This window comes from Trachemys scripta, chromosome 1 (genome assembly GCF_013100865.1).
Source record: "Trachemys scripta elegans isolate TJP31775 chromosome 1, CAS_Tse_1.0, whole genome shotgun sequence".
NCBI classification, from domain to species: domain Eukaryota; kingdom Metazoa; phylum Chordata; order Testudines; family Emydidae; genus Trachemys; species Trachemys scripta.
This window is the reverse complement of record NC_048298.1, coordinates 289167017-289188815: the sequence shown is the minus strand read 5'-3', so window position 1 is coordinate 289188815 and position 21799 is coordinate 289167017. Positions and strand designations below refer to the sequence as shown.

Below are 21799 nucleotides of genomic sequence, written 5' to 3'. Positions count from 1 at the left end.
GGGGAAATGGGCGGGGCCAGGGCCTGTGGAGGGTCCTCTTTTTTTATTGATGAGATATGGTAACCCTACTAAAATAATTTTTTTAAGCTGCTGGAAAAAAAAAAAAATCTGTGCACCAGATTTTCAGGAGAGCTCAGTATCCAGCAGCTCCCATTTTTCATTGTCTGTAAATCACTGATTTAAGCTAAATAGATAAAAAAATGGGTTTAAACTGTTTATGTACAGCTGTATTAAGGGTTTTCCCTGGCTTAACTATGTCAGTTTAGTCCATTTAGTTAAACCAGGGCATTCTTCAGCCACACCCACTGCTTTAGAGGATGCATATTGCAAGCTCTCACACCTTCATTGAAGGAACAAAAGTGCTGAACTTTTAAAGACGTCCTTTCTCCAAAACATTAACCACTGAAGTTCAACAGGAGTTAACTAACAAGTCTGAGACAATGTAACTAAAGGTTTTGTCTGCATGGCCCTGCAGTTCAGCTTAGGGAGGGTGTAAATAACAGTGCACACCAAAGTGCTGCACTATAACTCCCTGGTGTGAGCACTGTGAGCATTAACTAAAACTCATGCCTGCAGAGTCCACATGGAGGAGTTACAGTGCAGCACTTTGGTATGCACTCACTCCTGTAGGCCAAACTGTGTGGCAATGTAGACAAGCCCTGAGAACCCATTCCTCTCTCAATTGCTCAACTTGCACTCATGGATCCAGGGACTTGTGTAGAATGGGAAAATAAGCAATGTTAAAATATGTTAGTGAATATGTTAATATGTTTTTACATATCAGTTAGCACCTAGTTTAGACCGGCCAGGACAGTGATTAAAAATGTGTTACCTGAATAACAAGCCTAAAAAACAAACACACAAAAAGATTTTCAGGCTAGACAGGACCTGAATTTCCAGTGTAAAAAGTGACCAGACAGAACAGTAAAACCTTTTAGGGTATCTTTATATATCATATAGAAGTAAAAAGAATTAAGAAGAGAGTGTTACCATTCTATGTGATTACGCTGTAAAGTTTCATCATTATCCAGAAATAATCGTGCATCTATATCTTTATTTTTCAGGTAAAGCTCTTCATATTGTCTCGAGAGATCCTCAACCTGAAAAATGTGAAAGTTTTATTCTTACAGGATCAATTCTGAGGATGTATTGAATATTGTATTCATGAACTAGGGAGAGGAAGGGTTCATTCTGTATTTTAATATAGATATTTAATTTATTTTGACACAAATCTCTCAATTCCCAAAGTCATTTCACTATACATATAATTAGGGCTCTGTGTCTGTCACAGAGGTCGCAGAAGTCACGGATTCCGTGACTTGTGCAGCGGCCAGTGTGGCTGATGCTAGGGCCGCCCAAGCAGCTAGCTTGGGGACCAGCTGCTCAGGTGGCCCCAGGGACTGCAACACCGGCCATTGCTCGGGCAGCCGCCCCTGGGGCAGCCAGAGCAGCCGCTGCTCCCAGCAGCGGTCCCCAGGGCAGCTGGGCTTTGGCAGCAGATGCCATTGGCCCTGCCCCTGGCCCCTACAACAGCCTATTACGAGATGGAAAAATTGAAGTTTGGAGCCCACATTTCCTCAGAAATTTCTCCTGGAGCTGTGCTGTGAGAGCAGGGTCTGGCTGGATAGGGAAAGAAGCAATCACAGATTTAATTCAAGTCTCCCAAGCTCTTAGGTTTGGAGCTCCAGAATGCACTGGTGCCTCAGAGGCCAGGAAGTTTGAAATCCACGACCCAAGAGCAGGTTTTCTGGCAGCTATTAGTTCTCTCCACTGCGTGACCTTGTCTTATTTCTTTTTAAAAAATCCCTAGGCAATTATATGCAGTATGTTTATGAAGCTTCAAGACTGCACAGTTTTTTTGTTTTTGCATTTTTTTTTAAACTGAGCATCAACATAGGAGTTGGGGGAGGGGGGGTTAAAGTTACTGGCCAGATTTTGGCCTCTACTCCAGTTTTTGCACTGCTCCTGTATGGCCATAAACACATCTTAGGCAGCTATCAGAGGATGCTCACAGGTGGCATAGAGTCAGCTCAACTGGCTCTATGCCACCTACCCCCATAATACGCTTCAGCATGCTGGAGGCAGGATGTGTGCCCAGATTCCTGCTGTGCTCTACCAATCCCCAGATAGCATAGAAGACAGACCACTCTAAAGCTAAGGCTGCATAGTGTAGACGTCAATGACAACATAGCCTCCTAGTGTAGACACAGCTTACATCAGTAGTTTTTCTGTTGCTGTAGGGACACCATCTCCCTGAGTGACACAGCTATGTCCATAGAAGCATTCTTCCATCAACATAGTGGCTTGTATGCTGGGGGTTTTAGCAGCATAACTATGTCAGTCACAGGTGTGTTTTTTGCACACCCCTGACCAACATAGCTATGGCAATATAATTTGAATGGAGACCAAACCTAAGCTGCATGTGAGGCTGAGATACGCCCAGCCAGTCCCAAAATTGGGATGCTTAGTGCCACTTTTAATTCTCCACTCTCAGCTGCTCCAGGCAAATCTCAGCTGTAACACATCATTTATCCCCATGATTATATAATTATATGTTTTACTCTAGTCAGATTATCTTCAGAGTTCCATTATAACCCCCTCTTTTCATACAGTATGTTCATAACTTGTTCAACATGTGTCTTTTGGCAGGAAAGCATTTACTACCCCACAATTTTCTGAAAATTAAGGTTTTTTAAAATAGATTTCTTTTCCATTTCAGAAAATCAGCCTTACATCATAAACCAGTCAGTGGCTGCTACTGCTGCCGCCTTGTTCACCTAGCACAAATTTTTACCAAAAACAGCAGCTGTAAGTGTGAATTCACCTCCAACGCCCATATTTACCACAAGTATGAATGTCACATGCACACCTATAGGGGGATTTAAACATTAACATTAAGCAGCCCAGGCAGTTTTGCTTACTTCTGAAAAAGGAATTTTAGTCTAAATATATTTATATCCAATGCTAACGGCTATTTATGGAAATGACACATGCTACTAGCAGGAGCGCCGCCAGCTTTTCTGCCGCCCTAGGCGGCGGAAGGTCCTGCCCTGAAATGCTGCCCCCCACAGAGGCAGCGGAAGGTCCCGCCGCCGAAATACTGCTGCGATTGCCAACCCGCAAATTGTAGCACCCTAGGCGACCGCCTAGATCGCCTAATGGGTTGCGTCGGCCCTGGCTACTAGGTCCTATAGCACTGATCACAGCTAAGGCTGAAAATTCTGAGAGAAATATTTGTTGCTAGTTTTGTACAGGCCTTCATTTGACCTCTGCCTATTGCACTGTGTATAGTCCTTTATTTTGGGGTATCTCTGGAGTTCCTCACTCTGGAAGAGTGAGAATCCAGTGGTGATGGTATTTTTAAAGAAGGTAGAATTTGTAATCTTGCAGTATTTGAAGTACCATCTCATATGATTCTCATTCACAGAGTTTGGGAGATAATGTTTTTCAGGTGGTTTTGATGTTAAAATTCTGTGTGAGAGGTTTATGTAGAACTAGCAATAGTTAAACAACTGATTTGTTTTGTAGGTAGGTTGCATTAATCTGTCAGCTAGGAACTATGTAGTGTGCTAACTTTGTCTGAGTGTGACTGGAAGTTCAGCCAGAGCTGGAAGGCGTGAGTCTCCTATGCTTAGGGACTGTTTTTGTTTTTCTTGTAAGTTTACTGTTGGTAAAGACTATCAAAGTAGTAGTGGGCTTGGAACTCAAGACAGAAGAGGTCTGTAGTGGGTCCTATGTTTTTGCTTTGTTCTTTCCTGTTAAGAGCCTGAATAAAATATAGCTCTCCAGGAAGTGTGGAGATTCTGGTTTACACAACAGCTTCAATAAAACATTTTCCAGTTACCAGCTTTGCCACGAATACAGACTGAATCACAGTAGTTTAATTGTGTAAAGGCCATTTTTAATCCAATTTGAAAAAAAAAAACAAATTAATATATCTTATGCTTCATAAATGCTTACTGGTTAAGGCCTCAGTCCGGCAACTGTAATACACGTAGATAGACTGCTGCACCCACACTGAGCTCCAATGAAGTGAAGAGGGCTCTCTGCGAGGTACAGCAGTCCACAGTTTAGTCAATTGCAAGAGTACAGCTTAAATCTTGAGGATATTTATATATCCAAGAGCAGATTAGCTAGGTTGAATTAAATTTAAAATTGAGAAGGTGTAGTATTAATTTTAAGAGAGATTTGCTTGATTTTGCAGCCTTTATATTGCTGTAGCATTAAATAACCTATTGAAATCAGAGGAATGAAGCACGGTTTAAATTGTACTTCATTTTGAGAAGAGTAACAAGTTCATCCCCAGGAAGCGCATTCTTAAAGTTTAAATAAAATTAAAAAAAAAAAAAAAAAAAAAAAAACCAACTGTATATCCTATATTAAGAAGACACTTAAACAAAAGGCCTGTTGTGAATCTTGGAAATCCTATTAAGTCACTTTTTCTTGTGAAACACACCTTTAATCCATTATAGGCTTCTTCCAGTGACAACTTTAGAACTGCAGTACAGTGAAAGGACACTTACGTGATCTTAAACATTTTAGAATGAACCACAGTATATATAACAAATATTTTTAATTGCTCTAATTACCTCCGGAAGTCCATTTGAAGTTACAATGCCAACAGAATTCAAGAACGGAATAAAGCTTGTGAAATATACATTTTTGACCTGGAAAAAGTAAAATGGCATAACATTACCAATGTATAGCGGTACTAAACATACATTATTTTTACAAACAAGACAGCAAAACAAATTGACTATGTTAAGCTTATTATAAGCCAGGGGTAGGCAACCTACGGCACGCGAGCTGATTTTCAGTGGCACTCACACTGCCCGGGTCCTGGCCATCAGTCCGGGGGGCTCTGCATTTTAATTTAATTTTAAATGAAGCTTCTTAAACAACATTTTAAAAACCTTTTTTACTTTACATACAACAATAGTTTAGCTATATATTATAGACTTATAGAAAGAGACCTTCTAAAAACATTAAAATGTATTACTGGCACGCAAAACCTTAAATTAGAGTGAATAAATGAAGACTCGGCACACCACTTCTGAAAGGTTGCCGACCCGTGTTATAAGCTATTCTTAAATTACCTCAGATAGTACTTAATTTCAAACATTCAGTCAGAAATAAAAAACTATCCACACAGCTGAAGATTTAAGTTAATTACTAAACTGTGTGTGAACATCTACATCCACTGCTAAAAAACTTGAAGGGTCAAACTGTGGGGGGGTCAGGTGCGGGAAGGTACTCTTTGAGCTCCAGTTTCTTCAGTTTCTGTTCACAGGAGACTGCAGATATTCATCATATCCCTCTCTTACATGCCAATATGCGGATTAAAAGAGCAGTTACCTTAGTTTCTGCGGTTCTTTAAGATGTCTTCACATGTGCATCCTATTCATAGTGTGCGAGTGCCCCAGCAGTATAGCTTGGTGTTTCCATTATCAGCATCCTGTAAGAGTCATGCTCACACTTCTCAAGTCCTTGCACTCCCTCTCCCGAGAGCATAAAGTGAGCAATGACCCCAACTGCCACCCAGTTTCTTCACCGCTCAGAATCCAAGACTCCAAGCTCCAGGGAAGGGAGGGGGACGACTTGGGATTCACACATGCAGACATCTTGAAGAATCAGTTACTATTAGATAAAGTGATGTTCCTCCTTTGTACTACACATGTGGATGATCAGCTAGAAGTAACCTCAAATAGAGGTGGGAGCTAAGAGTTATTTGGGGAAGAGGGAGGAAAAGATTACAAAACCACCCTTCCAAAATGGGCACCTGTACTAGAAGCATTCACTAATAAATAATGTTTTGTAAGCATTTGAGCTAAAGTTCAGGTAACTGCTCTGCAAGTCTCCAGTATTGGTACCTGACTTAAACATGAAACCGAGGTCTCTTCTGCTCTGGTAGAATGAATTCAAATGTTTGAAAGGGGACTTAATATATGCACTTCAAATACAATCAGATACTCATTTTGATATGAAGTCTTTGAGATGAAGCAGACATTCCCTGGGATTTATTACCATAAACAAAAAAATCTAAGTTTTACAGGAAGATTTAGTTCTATCCGGAGAGTAGAACAATGAATCTTTTCACAGCCAAGATATGTAATTTAGCTTCAGCTGGAGACTAACGAGGTCTTGGAAAGAAAATTGGTAAAAGAAGAAATTGATATGACAGTCCAACAATATTTTTGGAATAAAAGATGGATGACATCTCATAGTTACCTTGTCCATATGAAAAACTGTGTAAGGAAGGTTAACCATTAATTCTTGTAATTGATTTATCCCACGTGCTAGGGTAACTGCCACTAATAATGCCATCTTTATTGATTAAAAGTGAATTGGACAGACTGATAAAGAATTTAAAAGGGAGTTCCATTAGAGAAGGGAAAGCACTAGATTTAAATCCCATGTTGGAGCAATCTTTTTTTATAGAAGGGGGGAGGGGAGGAAACACAGGCCTCTCAGAAATCTGCTCTCTCATGACAGAAAACCAAAACCTTCTATAAGCAGATGAAAAGTTGATAGCACTGCCAAATCTACCTTAATTGAAGAACCAAACTGGAATGTTTTAAATATAATAAATAACCTAAGATTTTTGGACTAGAACACTGAGAAGTAATATGACCCTTTAATAATACCCATAAGGAGATTGCAAGAATTACATATACTTCAAAATGAAAGCAGACTATTTCCTGCTCTGAAGTAAGCTATTCTGTACTTCTGAAGAATATTCTCTACCTAATGAAGACATCCAGAAACCACCCAATCCATGAGATGTAGTAATCTTGGTTTCGGGTGAAAAACTAAGCCATGGTTCTGCAATATCATGTTGCACTGAAACAGAAGCATGATAAATTGATATTCGGTCAAAATCAGGACTGGCAAGGACAAGTGGGAGCTATCAGTATAACCTCAAGCTTCCTTGCTTTATCTTCCTTAACACCCCTGGAGTTAGAGAAAATGGAGAAAAGGCATTCATCAAATGGAGTGATCAGCAAATCATGAAAGCTTCCACTATAGATCCCAGACTCTTCCCTGCTTGAGAACAAAACAGATGCTTTGAAGCAACAGGTATATCTGGAGAAACCCTCCCACCTTTAGAAGATTTGACCAATAATGAATAATTTAACTCCACTCACGAGACAGTCACTTTTCTGCTTAGTGAGTCTGCTAAGCCACTGTTCTCCCCTACAAGGTGGAGAGCTATCAAATTGATACGATTCTGGATACACCATTCTTGCAGAGCTGAAACTTCTTGACATAGAACTGATCTGGCACCTCTTTGTTTATGTAGTGGGCTACTGTGCAGTTGTTTATGAGAATTTGGATGAAAGAATCTTTGATCAGTGGTAGAAATGCCTTGCTACTAGACTCAAACATTTATGTGTATGTAGGACTCCCCATGAAGCCACAGATTGAGTCAGCATCAGACCTATATGTGCTCCCCAGTGCTTCATGGATACATCAGAATTGTAGATGGTATTGGAACAGCAACTGGTATTCCCACATGTACATTTTCTTTTGTTGTCCCATCATTTCAAAGAGTTTAAAACTGGTCACTGAAAGTGAGGAGTCCAAATTATGTTGTGCATTTTTGGTTTGTATATTGACTTGATCCAAGCTTGAAAAGGTCAATCACAGATGGGCATAGAAGTCAAAGCTACGTGACACCATATGGTCTAGAGGTTTGAGAAATATCTTCACTGATGCCTGAGTGTGATTGTGAAAGTAGAGGTTAAAGTGCCTTATGGTCTGAAATCTGTGGAAGAAATGCACTTGTTGCTATTGAATCTAGTTGAGCCCCTACACATTCCATCAGCTAGACCTGAACCAGATTCTATTTTTTTTTTTTATTGATTTTCAAACCTAAGGATGAAAACAGGATCTTCTTCACTTCTAAGGTCACCTGTTCCTGAGATTTTCCTTGTACAAACCCATCACCCAGATGAAGGAAAATGTGTAATCTCTGAGGGGTAGCAGTGTTAGTCTGTATCCACAAAAACAACGAGGAGTCCGGTGACACCTTAAAGACTAACATATTTATTTGGGCATAAGCTTTCGTGGGTTAAAAATCCACATTTTCACTCCATACATCTGAAGAAGTGGATTTTTTATCCACGAAAGCTTATGCCCAAATAAATCTGTTATGAGTGCTGTGACATTGCAGTCTATATGGTTTTATAAAAATATGCTAATGAGTGAATATAATGTAACTGGAATATGCTTCATGCAAAAGGTCTCTTGTAAGGTATCATTACAAAGCTTATAATCTACTGAGTGTGATCATCCTATTTGTATAAATGTACCACTCTCGTATCTGAAACTAGAAATATGAAATATAACTTTGAGGGCCTATTGTAATTATGCAAAGTGTGGGCCATTAATGGTGGTTTGGAATCTTGACTCCCATTAACCAGGACAATTGTCTGCAGCTGGCTGTGTTTTACCTGTAAGTCTTCCTGTATACATGTGTGCTGGCAAGTGGGTTATGAAGTCTTGCAGTGACATGTGATCATGTCACCTGAACTGGAATCCATCTTTAACCTAGTGTCTTTCTATTGAGAAGGAGGGGGTGGGAACCCAGAGAAGGACAAAGGATTCCCGCCTTATGCAAAAGATATATCAAGGGGTGGAACAGGACAAAGGAGGAGGAGCTATCATGAAGAATCCCCTAGCTACCACCTGAGCTGGAACAAGAGCTGTACCAGGGGAAAGAATTGTGCCCAGGCCTGGAACGTGTCTAGTCTGAGGAAAAAAACTTACTGAAGCATCTCTGAGGGTGAGATTATCTGTATTCAGTTTTATTAGACATAGATTTGCATGTTTTATTTTATTTTGCTTGGTAACTTACTTTGTTCTGTCTGTTACTACTTGGAACCACTTAAATCCTACTTTCTGTATTTAATAAAATCACTTACTTATTAACTCAGAGTATGTATTAAAATCTGGGGGAGCAAACAACTGTGCATATCTCTCTATCAGTGTTATAGAGGGTGAACAATTTATGAGTTTACCCTGTATAAGTTTTATACAGGGAAAAAACGGATTTATTTGGGTTTAGACCCCAGTGGGAGTTGGGCATTTGAGTGTTAAAGACAGAAACAGTTCTGTTGCTGCTTTCAGGTAAACCTGCAGCTTTGGAGGAAGTAATTCAGACCCTGGGTCTTTGCTGGAGCAGACGGGAGTGTCTGGCTCAGCAAGACAGGGGTGCTGGGGTCCCGAGCTGGCAGGGAAAGCAGGAGCAGAGGTAGTCTTGACACATCGGGTGGCAGCTCCCAAGGGGGATTCTGAGATCTAACCCGTCACAAGTGCCTTTTACATCAATGAAGAATTGAAGGCTCCAGCAGTCTTCCTCAGTGCAGACTTCAAGGAAAGCCTTCTCTCGTCAGGCACTGGAGATAGGGAGCAGCACTGAGCAACAGATTCAAAGTTTCACATTTGTCGAACAGCAATGATCTCTGACAGCTCCAAAAGTGTTTGGGAAACCTCCTCAGGTCTCCATAATCCTCTTAAACTCAGGAGTCCCATCCCTGGTGACCAGAGCACTCAAGAATTGTGCTGGTACTGAAGAACTTTCTGGACTCTGTCTCTGTTCATAATCTGAAAGTGCCCACATGGACTTTTTTATAAGGAAGAGTTTTAACCTGGACTGTGTTTCTGAGTGCACTTCTCAATAAATTTGAAGCTCACATACTTAACATACTCTTCTCCTGGGCAGTAAAGATACCTGTCATGAGCGTCTGTTGGGGGAATAGCCCCTGCCCCACCCCCACATAATTTAGAAGCCTGAGGGTTTGACTTTCATGTGACTAAAAACCTACTAATTGACTGGGATTAAATTAGAGGCAACACACACACACCAGTAAACACTAAAGCCACAATAACTCAGTACTAAACTATCCTAACAAGTAACTATAACTATAAATAGGACATCAATGTTGTTCCATTTGCTATGCTTAGAGTGGTCCAAAGGAACTGAATGGCAGTTGGGGTTGTTCAGCTTGTTATACCCTAGAGAAGGAGAGCACAACCCTTATTGGAAACTACTAATGAAAACATTGCAAGCGGCTGCACTGGGGCACACCATGAGTAGAATCCACATGTCGAGTACTCGAAGAAAAACTAAGTTAGATGCTTTATTTCACAGTTTAGTCTCCCATATTAAAAGCCAACTGCATGCACTCTAATAGCAAGAGGAAGAAATATTGAGAAAGGGAAAAGATTACTGACCACTGGATTTAAGCAGACTGATTATCAGGTAAAAAAAAAATAATTAAAACATTGTTTACTACTGCCTCAATGAATATCAGGTTTTAATCATATTTTTGGATTTCGCCTTGCTTGATGGACATTACACCAAGATTTAATATAGTGAATTTTTCAAAAAGCACAAATCTTACCTCATCTAAGTTACAACCATATTCTTTACAAAGGACTTCAATAACTTTTGTATCTGTGTCAGTTTGTTTTGATGTACGTGTACTCCTGTTCTGACCTCGCCTTGGAGCTCGAGTTGAGCCATTAATAGACATTGCACTCACATGAGATTCTGTAAAGACAGTCAGCATTACCACAGGATTTAAAAAAAAAAAAACAAGTTGTAATTAAAAACCGAAAACTACTTCGGACCTTTACATTTAAGCCACAAAAGAGGATGATGTGGTTTTAAGAAGAGAGTCTACATATGCTATACAGTAGAACAGGAAGCACACTTATGGTTTATATACCAAGAAAGGGGAGTTGCATCATACAAAATCCACATGAACAGAAAACTAATGAGAGACTATCTGTATAAGTCTTTAGACATTATGTGTTTAAAGCTACTTATGTATGGAATTTAACACTACTCAGCACTTTTCATCCACAGCTTCCAAATCATTTTGCCAATGGTGAGTAAGCATTATTCTCCTGTAACATCCAGAGTTAGGCCACAAGTGAAGACTACATTTCCCAAAAGCTCTACAAAGAAGGTTACTTACTTGTAACCGGAGTTCTTTGAGATGGACTTTGCATATTCACACTCTTGAAATGCACCCAGTAGGTGTAGCAAGACAGTGGTACCTTCTAGTAGTGGCTCACCCCTCCCTTTCTCCTCCCACCGGCAACACTCATGCAGACTCAAGGGGCATGGCATGGCCACCTCAGTTCCTTCCAACCTCTAAAGTGCAATACCAAGTAAATACAGAATTAGGACTCAGCAGGAGCAGGAAAGGCAGGCAGGGAGTGTGAAAATACAGAGTGCATCTCAGAGAACTCCGGTTACGAGTGTCCTCTGCATATTCCTACTCTTGTGATAGTTTGACAAGCAACACATCAATAAAGACAGGAGAGAGCAGAATCTTAATTGAATAGTGATTGAAGTACTGCACTGTCAAAATGAACTTCAGACCTGGATCAAGATCCAGTACTTAATTTGTGCCAGGGCTTGCCAAGGCCACCTGATTAACAGTATTACTTATTTGCAAAAGAAATACCTTGAGAGCCAGATGGATCACCCTCAATTCTCCAAGGATGTTCTGTGGATGTAACCACCACATTTCAGAAAGCCGAATGTCATTCGGTACTCTATTTTAAGCCAGTTTTGCTGCTGCCTCATTCTGAGCCTGGTACATGGAATTATGTATGTTGTAGAGGCCATGAGGCCCAATAACATAAGAAAACACAGTTGAAAGGGCTGTAGCCCCAGCATCTGTATGGAAATGGTTATTTTCAAGAACCTCAAGAAAAAAAAGCTTTTCTTTCACAGAGTTGAAGACTGACTGAAAAAGGGACCTCTCCTTGTTTATAAAGGCATAAGATTTTGAAAGGAAAGCAGGTCACCTCAATGGCTTCTTCTAATTCTTCTTTGGATGGGCCCTTCAGGAGTCAATCGTCTAAGTAAGAGAAGATAAAAACCCTTGCTTCCTCAGATGAGATGCTACTGGAGCCAGACATTCGGTAAAAACTCAGAACACAGGGGAGAGGCCAAAAGATAAGACTCCGTATTGAAGTGGTCTGAATGAAGGGCTAAAGGTAGATATTTGCAGTGGGATATCCTTAGAGATATGGAAATATGCCCCTTTAAGGTCAAGAGCAGCAAACTTATCTAAAGTAGACAGAGACAAAATGATTAAAGCCAGAGACAGCATTCTGAAGTTGCCTGATTCATCTGTTTAGAGCTCTGAGATCTAAAATTGGTCTGAGGTCTTTGGGGATTAGAAAGTAACAGAAGTACAACCCTTTGTTTCTGGAGTTCAGAGGTACCTGTTCTATAGCACTCAGATGAGCCTGTACTTGCTTTGTTAATAGCACCTCCTGAAAAGAAAGGGGATATGGGAGTTGTATGGAGGAAGGGCTTTGATGTATAGCCTCTCTTTACTGTATCTAAAACCCATCTGTAATACCCTGTTAGTTTCCATGCACTGTAAATCTTTGACAGTCTCCAAAACCATAGATGGGATCTTCCAAGATTGGTTTGAAACTGTTGACTAACATGTCAAACCTGTGGCCTGACATTCAGTTAGGAAGATGTGACTGAGGAATTCTTTGACCTGTCTTGTGTCTGCAAAGATATTTGTTGTTTAGGATACTGTTAAGAACAACCATACAGGGTCAGATCAATGGTCCATCTATCTCAGTATCCTGTTTTCCACCAGTGGCCAATGCCAGATGCTTCAGAAGGAATTAACAGAACAGGGCAACTATTAAGAGATCCGTTCCCGGTTATCCAGTCCCAGCTTCTAGCAATCAGAGGTTTTGGGACACACACAGCATGGCCTTGCATCCATGACCATCTTGGCTAATAACCATTGATGGACCTATCTTCCACGAACTTACCTCATTCTTTTTTGAGCCCAGTTATAGTTTTAACCTTCACAACCTCCCCTGGCAACAAGTTCCACATATTGACTATGTGTTGTGTGAAGAAGTACTTCCTTTTGGTTGTTTTAAACCTGCTGCCTATTCATTTCAATGGGTGACCCTTGGTTATTGTGTTATATGAAGGAGTAAATAACATTTCCTTATTCACTTTCTCCACCCTATTCATCATTTTATAGACTTCTATCATATTCCCCCTTACTCATCTCTTTTCCAGACTGCAAAGACCCAGTCTTTTTAATTTCTTCTCATATGGAAGCTGTTCCATACCCTTAAACATTTTTGTTGCCCTTCTCTGTACCTTTTTCAATTCTAATATATCTTTTTTGAGAGGGAGCAACTGGCACACAATATTCAAGGTAGGAGTGTACCATAGAGGTATGATGATATTTTCTGTTGTCATATCTCTCCCTTTCCTATTGGTACCTAACATGGTTAGCTTTGACAGTTGCTGCACATTGAGCGAATGTTTTCAGAGAACTATCTGTCCACAATGACTGCAAGATCTCTTTCTTGAGCGGTAACAGCTAATTTAGATCCCATTGTTTTGTATGTATAGTTGGAATTATCTTTCCCAAAATGCATTACTTTACATTTATCAACATTGAATTTCATTTGCCACTTTTGTTGCCCGGTCAATCCAGTTTTGCAAGATCCCTTTGTAGCTCTTTGCAGTCAACTTTGGACTTAACTATCTTGAGTAATTTTGTATCGTCTGCAAATTTTACCACCCCACTGTTTACCCCCTTTTCCAGATAATTTATGAATAAGTTGAACAGCACTGGTCCCAGTACAGATCTCTGAGGGACCCTGCTATTTACCGCTCTGCATTCTGAAAACTGACCATTTATTCCTCTCCTTTGTTTCCTATCATTTAACCCATTACTGATCCATGAGAGGACCTTCTCCAATGAATGCCTACTTTTGTGAGGGAACTTGTCAAAGGCTTTCTGAAAGTCGAAGTTCACTATGTCCACCAGATTACCCTTGTCCACATGCTTGTTGACATCCTCAAAGAATTCTATTAGTGAACCACAATTTCCCTTTATAAAAGCCATGTTGACTCTTCCCCCAATGAATTGTGTTCATCTATGTATCTGTTAATTCTGTTCTACACTGTTGTTTCACCTTCACATCTTTTGCAGTGAAAACAGAGGCAAAGAACTCATTGGTCCTCTTGCTGTTTTTTTATTAATTATTATTATTTGGGATATACATTTAGTTAGATCCTCTATTATGGTGTTTTTAAATAGTTTCCACGTAGCTTGTAGGCATTTCACTGTTCCTTTTAATTTCCATTTGACTAGCCTCCTCATTTTTGTGTAATTCACCTTTTTGAAGTTAAAGGCGAAAGATTTATACGATCTGAAGAGAAACCAGAGTTGGGTTTCTTTGGTATTTACATTATGATCACTATTACCAAGAGGTTCAGCTATATTCACCTCTTGGACCAGATCCTGTGTGCCACTAAGGACTAAGTCAAGAATTGCCTCTCCCCTTGAGGGTTCCAGGGCTATCTGATCCATGAAGCAGTCATTAGTGGTGTCTAAAAATTTCATCTCTGCATCCAATCCTGGCTACAAACACAGAAAACACAATAATAATTTGTGATTATGGTTAAAAGATACAAAACCAAGGGTAGGAATAAATGGACAGTTTTCAGAAGGGAGAGAGGTAAATAGTGGTGTCACTCAGGGGTCTGTTCTGGGACCAGTTCTATTCAACATATTCATAAGTCATCTGGAAAAAGGGGTAAACAGTGAGGTGGCAAAATTTGCAGATGATACAAAACTACTCAAGATAGTTAAGTCCAAAGCAGACTGAGAAGAGCTACAAAAGGATCTCACAAAACTGGGTGACTGGGCAACAAAATGGCAGATGAAATTCAGTGTTGATAAATGCACAGTAATGCACGTTGGAAAACATAATCCAAACTATACATACAAAATGATGGGGTCTAAATTAGCTGTTACCATTCAAGAAAGATCTTAGGGGTCATTGTGGATAGTGTCTGAAAACATCCACTCAATGTGCAGCAGCAGTCAAAAAAGCTAAGAGAATGTTGGGAATCATTAAGAAAGGGATAGATAATAAGACAGAAAATATCAGATTACCTCTATATAAATCCATGGTATGCCCACATCTTGAATACTACATACAGATAGGTCGACCCATCTCAAAAAAGATATATTGGAATTGGAAAAGGTTCAGAAAAGGGCAACAAAAATTATTAGAGGTATGGAACAGCTTCCGTATGAGGAGAGATGAATACGATTGAGACTTTTCAGCTTGGAAAAGAGACGACTAAAGGGGATAGGACTGAGGTTTATAAAATCATGACTGGTGTGGGAAAAGTAAATAAGGAAGTGTTATTTACTCTCTCTCATAACACAAGAAGTAGGTGTCACCAAATGAAATTAATAGGCAACAGATTTAAAACTAACAAAAGGAAGTATGTCTTCACACAATGCAGCGTCAACCTGTGGAACTCCTTGCCAAAGGACATTGTGAAGCCCAAGACAATAACAGGGTTAAAAAAAAAAACTAGATAAATTCATGGAAGATAGCCATTGATAGACCTATTAGCCAGGATGGGCAGGGATGGTGTCCCTAGCCTCTGTTTGCCAGAAGCTGGGAATGGGCAACAGGGGATGGATCACTTGATGATTGCCTGTTCTGTTCATTCCCTCTGGGGCACCTAGCATTGGCCACTCTCAGAAGACAGGATACTGGGCTAAATGGACCTTTGGTCTGATCCAGTACGGCCAGTCTTATGTTATTTCAACTATCTTCATATTGACTGGGAACATTTCACTTCTCTACTGAGAATTTCACAATTGCTATCACCATCCTCACGTGGTTGGTAGCATAATCCTACTGCTATACTCTTATTAATGAAACATGGAATTTCTATCCATGGAGTCTATGGTACTGTTTGATTCATTTAAGATTTCATTCATATTTGACTAGGCTTTCTTTCACATATAGTGCCACTCCCCCACCAATGCGACCTACTCTGTCATTCCTACATATTTTGTACCCTGGTATTACTATGTCTCATGGATTATCAACACAGCACCAGGTTTCTGTGATACCTATTATATCAATATCCTCATTTAATACCAGTCACTCAACTTCACAGATATCAGTATTTAGACTTCTTGCATTTGTATATAAGTGCTTACAAAATTTTTGATATTTAAAGCTATCTTCTCTGATAAGAGGAAGATGAAGATGGGATATTGCCTCTGATACCTGAACACAGGTGTTTACATCCTCCTTCTATAGGAATTCTGCCTCCCTAAAGATCTCGCTGTGGATCACATCTTTCAGTTTTCCCAGTGTCTTCTCCATTTTTGCATTAAGTAAATCATCCCCTTCAAAGGGTATGTCTTCTATTTTAAATCCGGTATTCAATGGGAGAGAAAACAAACATAAACCAAATATACCTTTGCAGAGCTATTGCAGATGCCAATGATCTTGAGGCAGTAGCAGGAACATCTGATGATGCCTTAAGAGTGTGTTTGGCCACGTTTTGGTCCTCTATCAAGGGCTGATATTAATTTCTTTTGCTCTTCTGGTAAAATGTTTAGTAACAGACATTGTCTCCCATAACAAACTGATATCTATCCATAACTGCTTAGTAGCTAGCTATGCACATGTTTAAGAAGAAGAAAAGAATTTTCTGCCCAGAGAATCCATTTTTTTTTTGCTTCTTTATCAATGGGGGTGGAAAGTTAAAAAGCTGATCCAGACTTTTGCTGTGTTGCAGCTATAATGAGATTGGCTGAGGGTACACATGAAAACAATAAAATCCATCCTGTGGGATCTGACATAATTTGTCTGCCTTTTTAGAGATTGGTTGACACAAAGATGGTTTGGATCAAAGGATTTTGCAGTTGCCACAGCTATTCTAATACAGGCAAGGAGAATTTAGCATTGGCAGTAGACCCCAGAGCCAGTAGTCTCCAAAGCTACTGATGGCAATTTTTAAGTTGATGCCATCCTATCAACCGATTCATGAAACTGAATTATATCCTCAGAGGGAGAAGATGCTGTTGCTTCTGATGACATCATCACAGTAGATGAGCCACTCTGTATCTCTGTGACATCATGCTGAAAGTCCTTCTGTGGAGGTCCCTCCTGGTAATCCTCTTCTAAGAATATGTCCTGTTCTAATGGGGATGGGGAGAGAGGCGTTCTGTAATTCACATCCACAGATTGCGTTGGAAGATGCTCCGGCACTGGAGAATTCAACATTCTAGACTGGTAAGGGGAAAGAGAAGAATACATCCAAGGAGGCATATCATATTCCCATGAAGGATACAGTGGGAATCTGGCATTACCTCCTGCATAACAACTTTGCTGGGAGAAGGCTATTTTTGACATAATCATAGGAACCAGTTCAACCTCCAACTCCAGATCACACACTGAAGCCTTCGGCGCACTCTAAGAGTGGGAATATGCAGAGGATGCTCAAAGAAGAACCTGGAATTCCCATTCAAGGGAATATTTAAAATTTATTTTATTTATTTTACACATTTTGGAACAAAAAACTGACATTTTTGAAATTTTCCAGAGAAGAAAATTTTATATTTTTGTTTCAGGTGAAAACCATGTTGTTTTTTAATAAGGTCAAAGTAGTTTATATTTCATCTTTACTGAATTAACTTTTATAATTATATGTTGCATTATATCAATGTATGAACTATTATAGTATAAATTAAAAAACAAAATATAAAATTTTACATTTAAATTGGTATTCTAGATTGGTAATTGTCAGTTTGGTGATTGGTAACTGTTCGATCAAAGTTTTTGCCCAGCTGTTCTACTTTGGTAGTCTCATCTTAGTCCCCTTTTGTTTTATTCATATAATAATTTAACACAATTTAAAACCTTTCCACTGTCACCAGGACTTGAATACTACACTGTGTTACTGATCAGGATTGAGAAGATCTGCCAGATTTGTGAGAGAGCGTAAGCAGTGCCTGTGCAAACTGTGGCTGGCACTCATCTGGAATATTAATGTAATATTTTGCATATTGTCAACTCAATATTTATTTTTCTTAAAGCTCCAGCTTCTGAAGTCAGGGGATATCAGAATCTCACCTTTCATATTAAAACAAGTTTCTAGTTCTCATAGTTGCATTTAAAAAAAAGAAAGAAAATGTCGACCCTTAAGATTCAAAGGCGGCACAGAACGCAGATTTTTTTTTTTTTTTTAAATCTCAACTTTTTGGGCCAGACTCAGGATTTTTGAATGTTTGAGCTTGGCAGTACTATGTATAGTGTCTATCCTACATCAATACACTTTACAAAGGATGAATTTAAACTCCTATCAGCTTTGGGGAGCCATATCTTAACCCCAAGGCTATTCTTTCTCCATTAGTTATTTACATGGATGTTAAAATTGTCCTCATTTTAGAATAAAAAGGGAGAGAAATAGTATTTTTGACCATTAGAGTTCAAATGGAGTAGGGGCAACATCAAGACCACCAATAATCCATCCATTTATCAATGAATAATCAGACAAATTCAGGTTATCCGTATGAGTTATGGATCAAGACAAAAAAGCCAAGCATATTACTGATGATATCCTTCCCCAATCCTGTTAAAGAAAAAAACCAATTAACTCCAGCTTTTTTCCTTGTTCAATATATCATTAAAATCTGTGTCCCCTGGTGGAAGATACCCAACATAAAAATGAAGTACTATCCAAGTTACACAAGACTTATTTGTGACACCACTTTTAGTGTTCTTAGTAAGATTTCCCAAGTTTTAAATGTACAAGGAGGACATACTAAAAGTTACTGTTTAGAGAAGTTTATGATTTTCAACAGGAATGAACATTTACTAATGTAAGAGTTAGACTTAAGTCAGCTCAAAGTCAAAGCAAGGAAAGAGGAGGTTACTTACCTGTAACTGGAAGTTCTTCGAGATGTGCGGTCCCTATCTGTATTTTATGCATGCACACATGTCCAGAGCCAGAGAATTTGAAAGCAGTAGTGTCCACACATGCACCCTTGGCTCTCTTCATGGTTTCGTCCGAGGTAATAAAGGGTGGGGTGGACCAACTGTATCTCCAATTACTTCACCACCACATATCCAACAGACCCATAGCAGAGGAGGAGGAGGGTGGGAAGTGGAATACTGATAGGGAACGCACATCTCAAAGAGCCTCCAATTACAGGTAAACAACATCCTGTTCTTCTTCATGTGATGGTACCTATTGTATTCCACTGAGTCTGATTATCAAGCACTACCTAACTCAGAGGAGGTTGCGAGGATGAAATTGGAATGGTTGAACAGGGGACAGCCACACCAAAGGAGGCATCCACCACGGCGCAGTGCATAGCAAAAGGTGTGTACTGAACTCCAAGTGGCTGCTCTATATATGTCCCAGAGCGGCACAACACAGAGGGAGGGTAGAGTCAAAGCCTGGGCTCTTGTGAAATGGGCCTGCATCCCAAGCAGGTCTGATAACAGAGTGTAATGAACCCCAAAATCCACTTGGAGATTCTCTGTGTGGAGATTGCCTGCCCTTTAACTCTTTCAGCTATTATGACAGTTGGGGGAGGGGGAATTTCCTGATTGGCCTTCCACCTACAGAAGACAAGACCAAGGACCGATGGACATCGAGGGAGTGGAGATGTCATTCCTTCTCAGAAAGAAAGCAAGTAAGCGAATGGATTAACACAAAACTGGGAGACGACCTTTGGTCAAAATTTGGGATGCAGGCTCAGGAAGACTTCATCTTTATAGAAAGTCATGAAAGGAGGGTCCGCCATCATGGTCTCAAGTTCACCAACCCTTCTTGCCAAAGTGACAGCAAAAAGGAAAGTGACTTTCATGAAAAGGAGGGACACAGAGCACAATGCCAGCAGTTCAAAGGGTGATTACATTAGTGCAGGTAGAACTAGGCTGAGGTCCCACTGGAGAGTGAGGGGTGGGGAGATTCTCATGAGGCCTTTCCAAAACCTAGCAGTCAATGGAAGTGGAAAGACGGAATTTTCTTCCACAGGTGGGTGGACAGTGCTATCTGATGCTTAGTGGACCTTGAGAGAGTTGAGTGTGAGATCCAATGCCCTCAAGGACAGGAGGTAGTCCAGAAGAAGGGGAATTCCCACCACTTCTGGGGAAAGCCCCTTTTGTTGGGCCCAGGAGGCAAAGTGTTTCCACTTGGCCCGGTAACAATGTCTAGTGGACTCTTTCGTGCTGCTAGAGAGGATGTTTTGCACCTCTGATGAACATGTCAGTTCTAGAAACGCTGTTCATACAAATACAAGGCTCCAAGAAGCACTTGTGAATTGCCTGATCTTATGCTGCATCAGTAGATTGGGGAAAGTAGGGTTGGAAACTGGGGGATGGGGCAGACATGCGGAGGAAGTTGGGAAGCCAGAATTGTCTGGGCTAGCAAGGGGTGATCAGGATGACCGTCGCTCTGTCTTGTCTGATCTCGTGGTGTACTCATGGTAGGAGCGGAAGAGGTAAGGCATAGTTGATCTGGTCTGACCAGGGGAGTCTGAGAGCATCGCCCTGAGAAGGGAGATCAAGACACCCTCCGACCCCGCAGCAGCATGTGCTTGCATTTGTTGTTGACGGGGGAGACAAAAAGGTCTCTGGTCAGAGTCCCCCATTGGTCAAAGATGTCACGTACCACAGTGTCATGGGATTCCCACTCATGGTCAATCACAAAATGTCTGCTGAGCAAGTCTGCAGTCACATTGTGTCCCCGGGAGATAGACTGCAGATAAGAGAATCTGGTGGATGATACACCAATTCCAGAGGTTGACTGCGTCCGTACACAGTTGACGTAGTGAACATTGACGTTGTTATCCGAGATGATAAGAACAAAATGGTAATGGATGAATCGGAGAAATACTTGGAATGCCTTCCTTATAGCCCTGAGTTCCAGAATGTTGATGTGCATCCTGGATTCCCATGGAGTCCATGTTCCCTGTATCATGTGATTGCCCATATGCACTCCTCAACCTATGAGGGATGAGTTGGTGATCGTCTTGTCTGGGGAAGGGGGGAGAAAGGGAACCCCTATGTAAACCTGTCATGGGTCTGTCTACCAGTGGAGGGGAGTACCCAGGGTAGGACATGAGGTCGACGGCATGATGCATGGGTGAGTAAATCTTCTGGAGCCACATCTGGAAGTAGTGAAGGTAAAGGCAAGCGAAGGCAGTGACATGTATGCACGAAGCCATGTGGCCAAGGAGGGACAGGTAGGTCCTGGCTGGGACAGAATTGTTGACAACATGGGCTATGAGTTCTTGCAGAGTTTGGAACCTGTCCATCAGTAGGCAGGCTCATGCTGTGACTGAGTTAATGTAGGCTCCTATGAAGTCTATGGGTTGTTTGGTCCAAGGTTGATTTTTCAACATTGATGCTGACTCCAAGGGAGGAAAGGAGGCTGAGCTACATGGAGGTTGAAACTTGGGCTTCGCATCTGGATCGTGCTGCCAGGAGCCAATTGCCAAGATAAGGGAACACAAGGACCCCATAATGCCTGAGGTATGCCACCATGACTGAGAAAATCTTGGTGAAGACCCTGGGAGTGGTGGTGAATCCTCATGTAAGGACCCTGTACTGAAAATGGTGTGAGCTGACCATGAACCTCAGGTACTGTCCGTGGGCTGTATGAAAGTCTATGTGAAAGTGGGCATCTTGCATACTGAGAGCTGTTAACCACATGCCTTTTTCTAATGATGGGATGATCGCTGCTAACTTGACCATACCAAACTTGGGCATGAGGATGAAGCAACTGAGAAGGCACAGGTACAGAATAGGTCTCCATCCGCCTTTCTTTTGGGGTATTAGGAAGTTGAATAGGAACCCCATCCCTTGGTATTCCAGAGGAACCCATTATATAGCTCCTCTTTGTAGTAAGGAATTCACCTTTAGGGTGAGGATGTTGTTGTGAGAGTGA

At 40.7% G+C, this 21799-nt stretch overlaps 1 protein-coding gene across 2 annotated transcripts in view; it reads right to left on the bottom strand.

Moving 5' to 3' along the window:
- Window positions 1-21799, bottom strand: part of RB1 (RB transcriptional corepressor 1) — a 161165-nt gene that overhangs the window by 106097 nt on the left and 33269 nt on the right. For both annotated transcript variants that reach the window (XM_034758495.1, XM_034758496.1), the window contains exons 8-10: window positions 10407-10555; window positions 4590-4667; window positions 991-1100 (exon numbers count right to left, since the gene is read on the bottom strand). In XM_034758495.1, the coding sequence (XP_034614386.1) occupies window positions 991-1100; window positions 4590-4667; window positions 10407-10555 (337 nt within the window). The remainder of the gene's footprint in view (window positions 1-990; window positions 1101-4589; window positions 4668-10406; window positions 10556-21799) is intronic.